Source organism: Lissotriton helveticus, chromosome 7 (assembly GCF_964261635.1).
Source record: "Lissotriton helveticus chromosome 7, aLisHel1.1, whole genome shotgun sequence".
Taxonomy (NCBI): domain Eukaryota; kingdom Metazoa; phylum Chordata; class Amphibia; order Caudata; family Salamandridae; genus Lissotriton; species Lissotriton helveticus.
The window spans coordinates 719,203,517-719,215,758 of NC_136068.1; the positions used below are offsets into that span (position 1 = coordinate 719,203,517).

General features: G+C 46.3%; 1 protein-coding gene across 4 annotated transcripts in view; it reads right to left on the reverse strand.

Annotated features, from left to right (window-relative positions):
• Positions 1-12,242, reverse strand: part of RBM27 (RNA binding motif protein 27) — an 870,586-nt gene that overhangs the window by 773,505 nt on the left and 84,839 nt on the right. For all 4 annotated transcript variants that reach the window (XM_078653046.1, XM_078653045.1, XM_078653044.1 and 1 more), the window contains exon 3: positions 1,262-1,428. In XM_078653046.1, the coding sequence (XP_078509172.1) occupies positions 1,262-1,428 (167 nt within the window). The remainder of the gene's footprint in view (positions 1-1,261; positions 1,429-12,242) is intronic.

A 12,242-nucleotide genomic window follows, 5' to 3' on the forward strand; every position in this document is an offset into this window, starting at 1 on the left:
AAACACAGTGTCATCTTTTTTCTACACCTCACGCGTTCATCAATGAGGCGAGCTCCAACAGAAGTTGGTTCCAGTGAGTAGCCGCCAAATAGGAAAAGGAGAGACTCTCCACTGACTTTTTTTTTATACGTAAGTTTAAAAGCTAGAGCATGATTACCTGAACCAAGGTCTCGCGAGGGGACATCGAATTCCAGTCTGTCCTGCAGGATTCTAGGTCCCAGTTTATATAAAGCTCTATGCGCATAGCATAGTAGTTTAAACTTGTCTCTTTGTCTCATGGGCAACCAGTGCAGCTCTTTCAGGCAGATTGAAGCAGAACTAAACTCAATAAGGTCTGAGTGATAGTTTTCTCCAATTCAGGGGGATCCACATGAAGAGTCTCCCGAGTAGTTTTAGCCTGGCAAAACATTTCCCACACAATACTCGGACTTGGTCTTGCATGCTTAGTGCATTATCTAACAGAAATCCCAGTTTTTTTAAGAGTTTAGAATGGTAGACACCTGGCCCTTTTTTATTTTAAACTGAGGAAAATGCCACTGATTTTTCCAACGCACAACAGTCATGCAAGGCAGGGTGGACTCGGGCAGGAAAAGGGACATTTTCCTAATGCATATGGCAAAATGACATTTTTCTTTTGATTTTCTGAAACAAACCTTCATTTTGGTTTAGTTTCTGAAAAGTAAAAGAATGCTAAGTGGGCTGCATCAACTTGGCAGTCCTCACAGCATTCAGCAGTGACTGAAGTGCATCCACCATGCTGGTGGGTATATTTTCTTCTCAAAGTTCCTTAATCGGGTGGCAAGAATCTTTCAATAGCTTGTGCCGCCCTCCAATGGGGGCCGAAAGGCAAGAGCCTACATCGACCCAGGAAGACACTTGCCATGTGCATAATGATCTCCACAGCTCCTGAGGGTTTCTAGGTACCTATATGCTACTTGGTTCTTTAAATAGTTTACTTTTGTTTGATATAGTGCCAAATACTATATCTATATATGAAAGAGAAGCCTAAATGGAGAACAAGAAATCCCCTCTCATTTGTGTGTCTTGTTTATTTATTTTAATCGCACAGATCGTTCAGGAAAACAAGGCTGAAGTTAAAATAGCCTAGAATGTCTATCTTCATTGGTGATTTGGACATGCATGTTAATTTTTCGATATTTCATTTTGGACTACTAGTAATGACAATTAACATTAAGAAATAACACCAGCACCTGAAGAACAAGTGTGCAAAAACATTACAAATTTACATTTTACACATTACCAGAGTGGGTGTTGGAGCAGACAGCAGTTCATTTTTTAACTGTTCTTCTTGGATTTCTCTATTTTCCTGCTCTGATGAGAGAACTTCAGGCTTCAACTGCTCTGGGACCTTAAGGTAGTCCTTTGTATAAAGGCCTTCAAAAAGTTTATCTACAAAACCAGTAGTTTCTGGAACAAAAAAAAGAAAGCCTTTTTGTAGTGTAGTAAAATAATTTGTAAACTGAACATATGAAGAGCAATGCCATCAACATAAAGCATGCACATTTATTTGGGGTCAAAATTCTTTTTTTTTTTTTTTAAATATAAGCAGTATGCAGGGTGGCATTACAATAAAGAGAAAAATTGTTAAACAAGCTAATGAGGCTACAGATTCTTCTGATGAGGGAGCCATTATCGTTAGCCAAATACTGGTTACAAGCCAACCCCATTAATGTTGAGCATCGTAGGTCGTAGAACTGTATAACCCCCACCAAACTGTCCCGCCACCCACCCCAACCCCTCCACCCCCCCAAACAACGAAAGAGCAAAGGTGGTGGTAGCTGGATGGTGCGTGCACTGGCCACTGAACCTGGTATAAAATTCTGAAAGCTAGTTGTGGAACCCTGGGGTCAGGTCATGGGTTCATAAAAGGGAATGCCCCTGGCCTAGAACTGGAATAAGTGCATAGCCCGTAATGACGTGGGCAGACTGCCAAGGGGAGGCCCCGCGTGAGATATGCGACAAGAGGGCCCCATATGTATTCAAAGTTTTTGTAATCGTCCCTGAAAATATCTGCCATCCTTTCCATAATGAGTAGCTTCTAGAGGCGTGAGTGCCAATGGGACAGCACTGGTGCGGTCTTCTTTTTCCATGCCGCCGCAATTGCGATTTTGGGGGCCCCAGACATGTCCACATTTAAGCCCTATCCGCTGTTTGTTGGATGTTCTGGGTCTCTAATACCCAGGAGGGCTCCCTCCATGTGGGTCAGAAAGGGGTACCCCAAGGATATCCCTCATGTGAGCCAAGATTTCCTCCCAGAACGTTTTAATCATGTGGCAGTCCCACCAGATATGACGGAAGTCCCCTAGGAGACCACACCCCCTCCAGCACTGATCGGAGGCCTTTGGGAAGATGGGAAGATCTTTGAGTTTTGTTGGGTACAAGTACCAATCAAAAATAGTCTTATAATGGGCTTCCCTAAAATCCAGGGAGTGGTTGCCCTTGGCAATATTCATCCATATGTGCTTCCACTCCTCGTCTGAAATTTCCCTTCCTACCATATGTTCCCAGTTGTTCATATATTGGGCCTTGGGGAGTGTAAAGTGCAGAGCAGTAAGCTGTATAGAAAGAAGATCACTCCCTTCATCGAGCCTACCCGTCGCACAGTTTTCTATTGGTATTCAATCCTGTGTTGCTGCCTCCCTAACCTGTGACTGTAGGGACCTATGTTTAGCTTGAAGGTAGTGGAAGTGCTCGCTAGGGGCTACATGAAAGTCCCTTTGGCAACTTTCAAAGGTGAGTATGTCACGGTTATGGAATAGATCTGAGAGCATCAGACAGCCTCCCTCCTTGAAAGCATCAAACGGGCCTACGGGTAATGCTGGGGGAAAGTCCAGATTGTACTGAATCGGAGTGGAGGGTGACCGGAATGTAGTCCACCTCAACCCTCTGGACACCTTGTCCCATACCTTAAGGGTGGTCCGTGTAGGCATTTGTGGGTCTGTCTTTCTTAGGCTTCCAAACCACATCCAAAATAGTTCTCCCCAGTATCGCCCTGTCAATGTGCAACAAGTGCTTATCTGATTCCCTCTTGGACCATTCCGCCAAATCCTCAGTTGGGCGGCTTTATAATATAGATTATAATCAGGTAGCGACCCCTCCTCCCCCCCCTCCTCCCCTCCTCCTCCCCTCCTCCCCTCCTCCTCCTCCCCTCCTCCTCCCCTCCTCCCCTCCTCCTCCCCCCCTCCTCCCCCCCTCCTTCTCCCCTCCTTCTCCCCTCCTTCTCCCCTCCAATCATTCTTCGCGCGACTTAAGAGGTGGAAGGGAAGATGGGCCCTGCTTTCTGCCAAATATATGGGTAATAAGGGAGAGCAGCCTGTGTAGGAAGTCCTAATCTAGGCCAATCGGCAGGGCCTGAAACAAATTTGGGTAGCACGGTCATTCATATCGGATGTATGCACCCTAGCCAAGAGATAAAGAGAGGTTTCCAGCATTTGAGGTCCTGCTGGAGTTGAGGCAGAAGTGGGAGTTAATTAGCCTTACAAAGGTCCTCTAGTCGTGGTGTTAGTTGGATGTCCAGATACTGAAGGGTGTGCTTGGCCCAATGAAAGGAGGTATGCCCATGTAGTTGGTTGGCCTCTTACTCTGCTACAGTGAGATTTAGGATGGACGATTTAGCCAGATTAACTCTAAAACCCGCCACTTCTTCAAATTCCCGTAGCTCTGCCTGTAGGGCCTGCATCGAGTGGTCAGGAGCGGTGCGCGTCATCAGGACGTCATCCGCGAATAATGATAATTTATGTTCCTCTCCCCCGAAGTGAATACCCCGAATCCCTGGGGTCGCCTGAACCCGTATCGGCAGTGGTTCTATGCTTAGAAAGAAAAGCAGAGGTGAGAGCGGGCAACCCTGTCTCGTCCCTCTTTCCAATGGGAACAGGGCTGAGCTGGTCCCGTTGACCTGCACTCTAGAGCGCAGTTGCACATAATTGGCTTTGATCATGTCAATAAACGCCTTCCCGAAGCCAAAGTGTTCGAGCGTGAGGAAACGAAACGACCAATCCACCCTGTTAAAGGCTTTTTCGGCATCCAGACCCACACGGATTGCCGGGATCTTAGTAACTTTTTCTATCAGATGTAGAGTCCTACGGATATTGTTGTGGCTCTGCCTCCCCTTTATGAAACCCGATTGATCAGAGTGAATTAGAATTAGCATTAAGTCCTTCAGTCTCGCTGCTAATATTGTGGAATATAGTTTGGCGTCCAGATTTAGGAGTGCTATTGGCCTACAGAGGAAGCACAGCACAGCAGGGTTTTTCCCCGGCTAGTGGATGACAGTTATCCCACGACTTCTGCCATTGACGGTGATATCGTGTGCCCCTCTGCCTTGCGTCAAAGAGATGGGTGAGGTATAGAATGATGTCTGATTCGTATGTTTTATAAAAGTGGACCGTCAGGCCCAGGGGACTTGATGGGTTTAAGTGGTGCAATTGCTTTTCCTACCTCCTCGTCGGTGATGGGTGCGTTAAGTATATCATTCCTGGCCTGGGAGACCTGCAGCAGCTCCAGTGATTGTAGGTATTGTTGTTGTGCTGCTATGTCGGTGGGTTCACTGGTATAAAGCTCCTTGTAAAACACCCCAAATAAGTTACATTGGTCTATGTCTGAAAGTGTTATATTGCCCTCTCTATCGAATAAGCCTCCGATGTGTTCCTTCTTCCTTTTTTCCCGCATCTGTCTAGCTAGGTGAGTTCCCACCTTTTTCCCTTGTGCATATGAAAATGGACGGAGCCGCAAGAGGGTGTATTCTGCCCTACTGGAGTAGATCGCTGATATTTTCCCTTTTAAGGCGCTCTATTTACGTTGCAACGCCCGAGAAGGGGTCTTTCTATGTCCTTTTTCAATTTTCTCCAGTTCCGCCTCCAGGGCATCCCTCTCTTTAGTTCTCTGTTTATTCAATGTAGCATTGAGCTCCAGGCATTTACCCCGCAGAATTGCTTTAAATGCGTCCCAGTTATTCAGGGGAGAGGTATCCGTGGGCTGATTTAGTTGAAAGAATTCTTTGATGGCCCACCCATAATTAGTCTCGTAACACTTACTTGGGTGCGGCGCTACCCGAGGCTAAGCAGATCATGGATGTGATCGGATATATTATTCGGAAGGATTTTTGCAGCTTGAAGGGACCCCAGTATACTTTGGCTTATAAAGATATAGTCAAGCCATGAATACGTTTGATGTACGTTAGAAATGAATGTGTAATATTTGGAATTAGGGTAGAGAAGTCACCATTTGTCCATAAGCACAAGAGTGTGTAGAGATTGCGTAATCCCTTTGCGGAAGCTGCCTATGGCGGTTCTGTTGGGGTGGGTGCTATCTATTTCCGCGTGCCATGTGAGATTGAAAATTAGGCCTGTCGGGCCGTCAGCAAAACCGCCTATCATATTGAGCAGTGAGGAAAAGAATGCTGGTTGCTCTGTGTTGAGGGCACACACCGAAATGAATGTGCATAATCAACCCCTCTGTTTCCCTTTCACCATAATGATCCTGCCCTCCCTATCTGATTTTAAGGCTTCTGGTTGGAATTTTGAAGCTTTGTGAAATAATAAAGCCACTCCCCTCTGTTTTGTGCCGGCCGATAACCTATAGATCAGTGAGTAATATATATGGTGCAGTCGGAGCGCCTCCGAGCGCTTTAGGTGCGTTTCTTGAAGCACCACCACCTCAAAGTGATCTGTAAGATTATTCCAAGTTTTGTGCCTCGAGAGGAGATTTAAACTCTTTCACATTCCATGAAGCTATGGAAATCGGCATGGCTCTAGCCTCGACCTCTCCCCTCACAAATGGACCTCATAGTGTTAGCTCCCCTCACTTCTGTCGTGGATATCTCAAAGGGTCGGTAGCCAAAACTGTAATAGCATGTGAAGGTCTGGTCCCTGGTCCTGTGTGGTCGTTGCTCGTTTGTCCAGTTCCTGTGCAGACTGCACTTCCAGCACTCTAGTGCCTATGGACTCAACATCCTGTTGGAGAGCAGACATGCACTCTGATCGATCGGCTTTAAGTTGCGCTCTGATAGATCTGCTTTAAGTTGGTCCATAGAAGACTTAATGTCCAATTTAATTTCGGAGCAGAGTTCAGCCTTGAATTCCCTAAGAGGGGCCATTAGATCGTCTTTAGTAAGCAACATGGTGGCGGTATCTCCCCCTTCTTACAGCGTCTGTCTCTTCTCAGTGGGGGTGAAAAAGCTAGAGTCTTTGCCTGTCTCTTTCTTCAGTGGCATAGATGCAGACAAGCCCCCCCCTCTCCGTGAGTAACCTTCACCAGGTGACGTCGGGCCCCACAACCGGTGTGCCCTCCTCCTTCGGCAGCTTGTGGCAATTCAGGGTTGTACCCCCTCCTTCAGGTACGAGCTGGAGTCTGCTCCCCTTCACCACCCGGAGGGATATTGGGTTACCTTCTTGGCCTCTAATGGACCACCGTCAAGTCTGGCGCTTCACAATAGTTAACTTTTGGGCTGATGCTTCTATAGGCAGGTACTCAGTCAGTCAGTCAGTCAAAACACTTTATTCGATTACTTAAAATCATAAAAGACAAAATAAAAAATTCATATCATATATGTACAATCAATCAATGCTTACAATCAGTTATAAAATGTACAGTAGAGGCCCAGAAATACATCGTAATTTTTTAAAACAGCTAAAAATCAGGCAGGGATATTGAGGGCGGCTAATCGTTTAGTATTGATCCGAGCAGCAGCCACCAAAAAACTAGCAACACAATAAATATCGCAAGTACTACTTAACATCTGCAAATAGATCAGAGCGGGCCTAACTTGTAAAAAAACCCACCTCTCTTAAAATTGGAACTAAAACATTTTTCCGAATGTCAGAGTAGTACTCACAAAACATAACGAAGTTCAACGTGTCTTGGGTGGAAAAGTTATCACAATGGCATGGGTTGGAATTTTCAGGTTTACCCCAAGTGGGAAAACGCCAAGGGTTAAATGAATTAAGATAAAACGAAATCTAATCAAAAGCTGGCAATGAAATGGTCTAGTTACAATTTTTAAATACGGTTCCAGTGAGGGAGTAGTTAATAACACATAATTAGCTTTTACACACGGTTTCTTTAACTCCTGCTCCTCACGTTCCAGAGATTGCATATTTAAAAAACGGATCCTTGTCCAGCTTACATCCTCTCTTGATACATTCCGGTGATGTGTAAATCTCGGGGCGCCCCAGTTTGGTGAACATTGATCTCACGTACACAAGCCAGGGGACCCTATTAGCCTTATCCATGGATACACATCACTTAGAATCAGATGGTTCAGAGTGATTTCTTCATTTAGCCAGGTCTTTAACCAACCGATCAGTGGGGCGACTTTTAACTGATCAGTAACATATCCTAAACCTAATTCTGTGTGTAAAGAAAAGGTTGGGGTAGACTGGGGAACCGCCAGAAGAAATCTTAAAAACTTATTTTCCACTACTTGAATCTTGTTCTGAAATGTATAACCCCATAAAGATGCACCGTACGTAGCTATGGCCAAACATTTAGATTTGTACATTTTTTAAAGTGCCTCCATTGGTCTTGTCCCCAGCCGCTTAGCAAAACCCATAAGTGCTGAAGTAGACCTAGCTACAGCATTACTTTTAAGCTTCTGTTGTGGTCCCCAGGTACCTCTTTCATCAAAGAGGACCCCGAGATATGTAAAGACCGGCACCTTAGTCACCTAAGCACAATTACAAAAGAAGGATTTTGACTTCAAATTCCTGCGGCGTATCCCTGCCACCATGACATGCGACTTCTTAATATTTACTTTCAGATCTAAGAACCCCATGAAATCCCCAAAGGAGTCCAACAGCCTCTGCAGACCAAGGCCAGTACGTGCCAATAAAACAGCATCATCCGCGTATAGGAGAAGCGTAATAACTGAGTCTACTATACGCGGAACATCCAAAGTGCCCCCCCCCCCCCAAGGACTTCTCTAGGGCAATAATGTATAAAGTAAAGAGGAGGGGAGCCAGGATACATCCTTGCCTGACACCCCTCTTCGAACTAAAGTGACTAGTGCATCTTCCCTCCAGAGTAACCCTGACTGACGCTAAAAGACCCTGATGTAAAACAGCTAAAAAATTAACCAGAGGTGGGTCAATGCCTATATCCCGCAAAATTGACCAAAGTTTTGTCCGATTGACCAGGTCAAACGCCGAAGAGAGGACCATGAAACCCATATAAAAAAGCCCTTCTTTGGCCACTGAGTATTTACTTATCAGGAGCTGTAAATTCAAACATTGATCCAGGGTGCTCCTATTCTCTCTGAAGCCATATTGTAGGTTAGAAAGGACCCCTCTGCTATCTAACCAATCCCCAAGTTTATGCAGGATGACTCTACCCAAGATTTTTACTGCGGAGTCTATCAAAGAGATTGGTCTGTAGCACGAAGGGTCCCCTCTAAGCCCCTTTTTAAAAACTGGGATTATGACAGATGTAGCCCATGATGCTGGAAACCCGTTTATACTCGAGGCATTATAAACATTAGTTAAAATCTTAGCCCAAAATTTAGGGAAACATCTATATAGGTCCGCTGGGACTCCATCCGGACCTGGAGCTTTATTTTTTTACATTTCCACGATTGCTTTTTCTACCTCGACTACTTCAAAGATTAAGGGAGACATACCCTGGTTAGGGATATGGTCATCTTCTAGAGAAACAAGGCCCTCATTATCATAAATCTCCCTAAAATGTGAGAGCCATCGTTCATCTGGGATGACACAATCCAAATTTGAATTCTCTTGTCCTGAAAAAAACGGATGGTTTACTATCAGGTAGAACTTCAATTAATAAAAGATTGTTCCACGCCTCCTCTTTAATTTCCTGCTTGCGTGTAGCAACAGACAATTTATATATCTTCCTAAGGCTAGCAACAAGAGCCCTATCTCTAGGTCTCATCTTTAATGCTTGGAGAAGGGCACCATGGGTTTTGGAACAGCTACTATCAAACCATCTCTGTAACTGATTAGGTCTATCTTTGTTTTTAGCCTTTAGGTCATTAACAATCTGATTACAAATAGAAACATAGGCGCCAATAATCTCCGCACTGGGAGCAGAACGGTCTAAGCAAATTGCCAAATTTGCATCAGCCTTAATGGAGAGATCCTCAAAAAAGGCTTCAGGGACCATCCTAGACCATTTGATCCTCCTCCCCTGATCTTTTGTGGTCAAGTGGCTAGTGCCACCCGTCCCACTATCCTTAAAACCAATCACTTCACCTAGGGCCGCCTCTAGGATGACCGGGTTATCGTCACTAAACACAGATGGTACAACTTTATAGGCCGTGACCCTAGGTAAAACACCAGGAGATATAAAAATGTAATCAATAATGGTACTTGACCCTTTACCTATGAAGGTAGGGACCCTCTCCACCCCCTCGCCAATACCTGACTGAAATAAATTCATATTGGCTAGGAGGTCCTCTAGGGCCTCTCCCTGTCTACTGTGTTCTAAGTGTGGAACCATGGAGCTGGGCGGAAATAGCTGATCATCTCTCATAAGAATAACATCGAAAGCAGTGTTCTGATTTATTTTGTAATCGGACAAAAAATGATCAAGAGCACCCAGATGTTGGTTGATCAGCTCGCCCCCTTTTAAATTATAAAAGTTAAATTATAAAAATGTAGACAGATTTGGGATAACCCACTCAAGAATCAAGATGTTGCTAGAATCTAACTCCAGCATTTTGAAGAAACCTTTCAGTTTTAGTGTGATGAGGAGAATTAAACCTCCTTTAGGTCTACCAGCTATCCCTGGTGAGGCTGGGACAACAAAGCTCATATACCCATCCATGCTAAAATACTTAGATGCATCCCACGTCTCCTGAAGGGCAATATTGTCAAACTGTTTCACGAAATCCAGCCAAATATCATCATTTCTTTTAAGCCTGATACCTGCCACATTCGGGCTTAAGATCTTACATAAGGATACCGGATTTGACTCAAAAACTCGCTCCACTGGGCACTGTTCAATATTATGTAGTCAATCGTTATCCTCCATGTGTGTCAGGGGTGAAAAATGATTAGTTAGAACTATGTCCGTGTCTCGGTGTTTTGAAGAGTTACGAGTTGGTTGTGAAACTAATTTAACGCTATCCACTCTCTGGGGAGACCCGCCCAACTGTTTTACCCTGAGGAGTATCGTGCAAGGGATTGGGAACCAGCATGTGCCTCTTCTGAATAGGCAGTGGCGAGTATCTAGCAGGAGCTTTTGTATGTGCCACAGCTGGAGGGTAAAAATAGCCCAAGGGTACTGGTCTAATGCCAGAGTTGTCCAACTCTGAGGCATCCCAAAATAATCTGTCTACCAGATTACAACTATTAAAATTGACAACCACACAGTCTCCCTCAATACTCTTTCGGCGGCGTCCAATCCAACTAACCCTTCTGGCCATAATGATAGATGTCGATATATCTAGGCCTCCACTACTGTATTGCGTACACCAATAACTAGATTGCTTTAATAAATCTTGGATAGATTCAATCACACCATCACTTAGTGGGGGGACCCCTGTAAACACAGCCACCAACGGGGCGGCATCTGGAGGAAGGTCCAGAGTAATACGGCCTAAATTCTCCTGCCTATAGCTGGGGGAAGGGGTCCTACCATGTTTTTTGTCCCCTATATTTATGGTACCTAGCCCTTTGTTGTTAGTAGGGGGTGTACTCCCCTTGGCTGGTTGAGGGTTTTTTCCAATAGCACACGGTCTCCTATTTCGGGATGTACTACTCGGGAGATCCTGTGTTAAAAATGAAGTGCCATTACCCGAATAACCCTCCTTATCCCCCAATTTGGTGATATGGACTACCTGGGCCTGTCTGGCCAACTCTTGTTGCCCTCTATACTCCAGCCGTGAATTAAACATCTCCTCCACCAGTTCAGCCAGTTTATCGGGGGTGTTAGAGTCAGTACGTTGTACGACAGCTGTATGTTTTGGCCGCTTTAAGCACTTCTTGATACATCTGCGCTTCCCCAGGATACGTTGTGTCGAGACACCAGATGACTCGCCCACAGACCTCACCCACAACTTCTGCTGAGTCAATTTGAGTCTCTGTCACTATTATGGGATTTGTGATCACAACGAACGGCTCTAGAGGTACATTAGACACAGGCACAGGCATGATGACAGTCTCTTCAGACACTGTAGTGGGGGGACCAGACCTAATTCCTTCTCGGCAATTTCTTTAGTTAAAACCCCCACAGCTGAACTCAAATACGAGATAATGGATTCCGACTTCCTCGGCACCTTGGCCTTTTTACCCTCCTGCTCCCCATTACTCTACTGTTTTCACTTACCCATTTGGGGAGATCAGAGGAGTGGCCCGGCCCGTCCTCCTTCGGCCTCCGACGGCCACGGGCGGCCCGCCCTTTGCCCGGGCTTAGCCCGGCGCCCGCCGGCGAGCGTCCCGTGACGCGGGAATCTTCTGGCAGTTAAATACCACCAGGTGTTGCGGGGGAGGGGCTGTCGGTCACTCACGGCCCCCGCTGATCTCTGGGGCTTGGAGTCCTGCCCCCGTCTCCTGTGTGCTGGCCTCGGTGAGTCAATGCGTCTCCCGCGAAGCAGGAGGCGCGAGAGGTGTTTGTAGCCTCCAGGTGATGAGGGGGAGGGGCTGTCGGTCACTCACGGCCCCCGCTGACCTCTGGGGCTTGGATCCTGCCCCCGTCTCCTGTGTGCTGGCCTCAGTGAGTCGATGCGTAGGCAGGTACTCATTCCTTGGCACCTCCCTATATTCACTAGTGTATGCCTGCTCTATGGAGAGCCTCCGTTCACCGCTGCCTGAGGATCCTGTTGAAAGTCAACGAAGGCCCCATCTTAAGGTCAGGCAGGTCGCAGCCTAAAATTGCCCAAATGCTTGCGAAGGCTGCAATCCGGGACCCCGATTATCAGTGGGGTCACCGGCGCCACCGTCAGCCTCCCTCTCACCGCTGATCATCAGGGCAAAGGTGGTGGGCATGGTCCTCACCACTGCAGCGTAGTTACTTCCCACTGTGAGCCTGTCTGGTCATGCAGCCCTCCTCTCATCGACCCTCATTACAAGCGGACCCCGGCCTCCGTGGCGGTCAGTAGTGCTTCTCCTCAAAGAAGATGTGGAATCGCTGTGTCCCTGACTAACGCTGCCATTTTGGGAGCCTCGGCTGCTCCTTCTCGCTTCTTCTTCTGCCGCTTTTTCTTCTGCTCCCAGCTTGCGTTAGCACTCCTGCTTGGCCACGCCGGTATCACAGAACCTCAGACACAA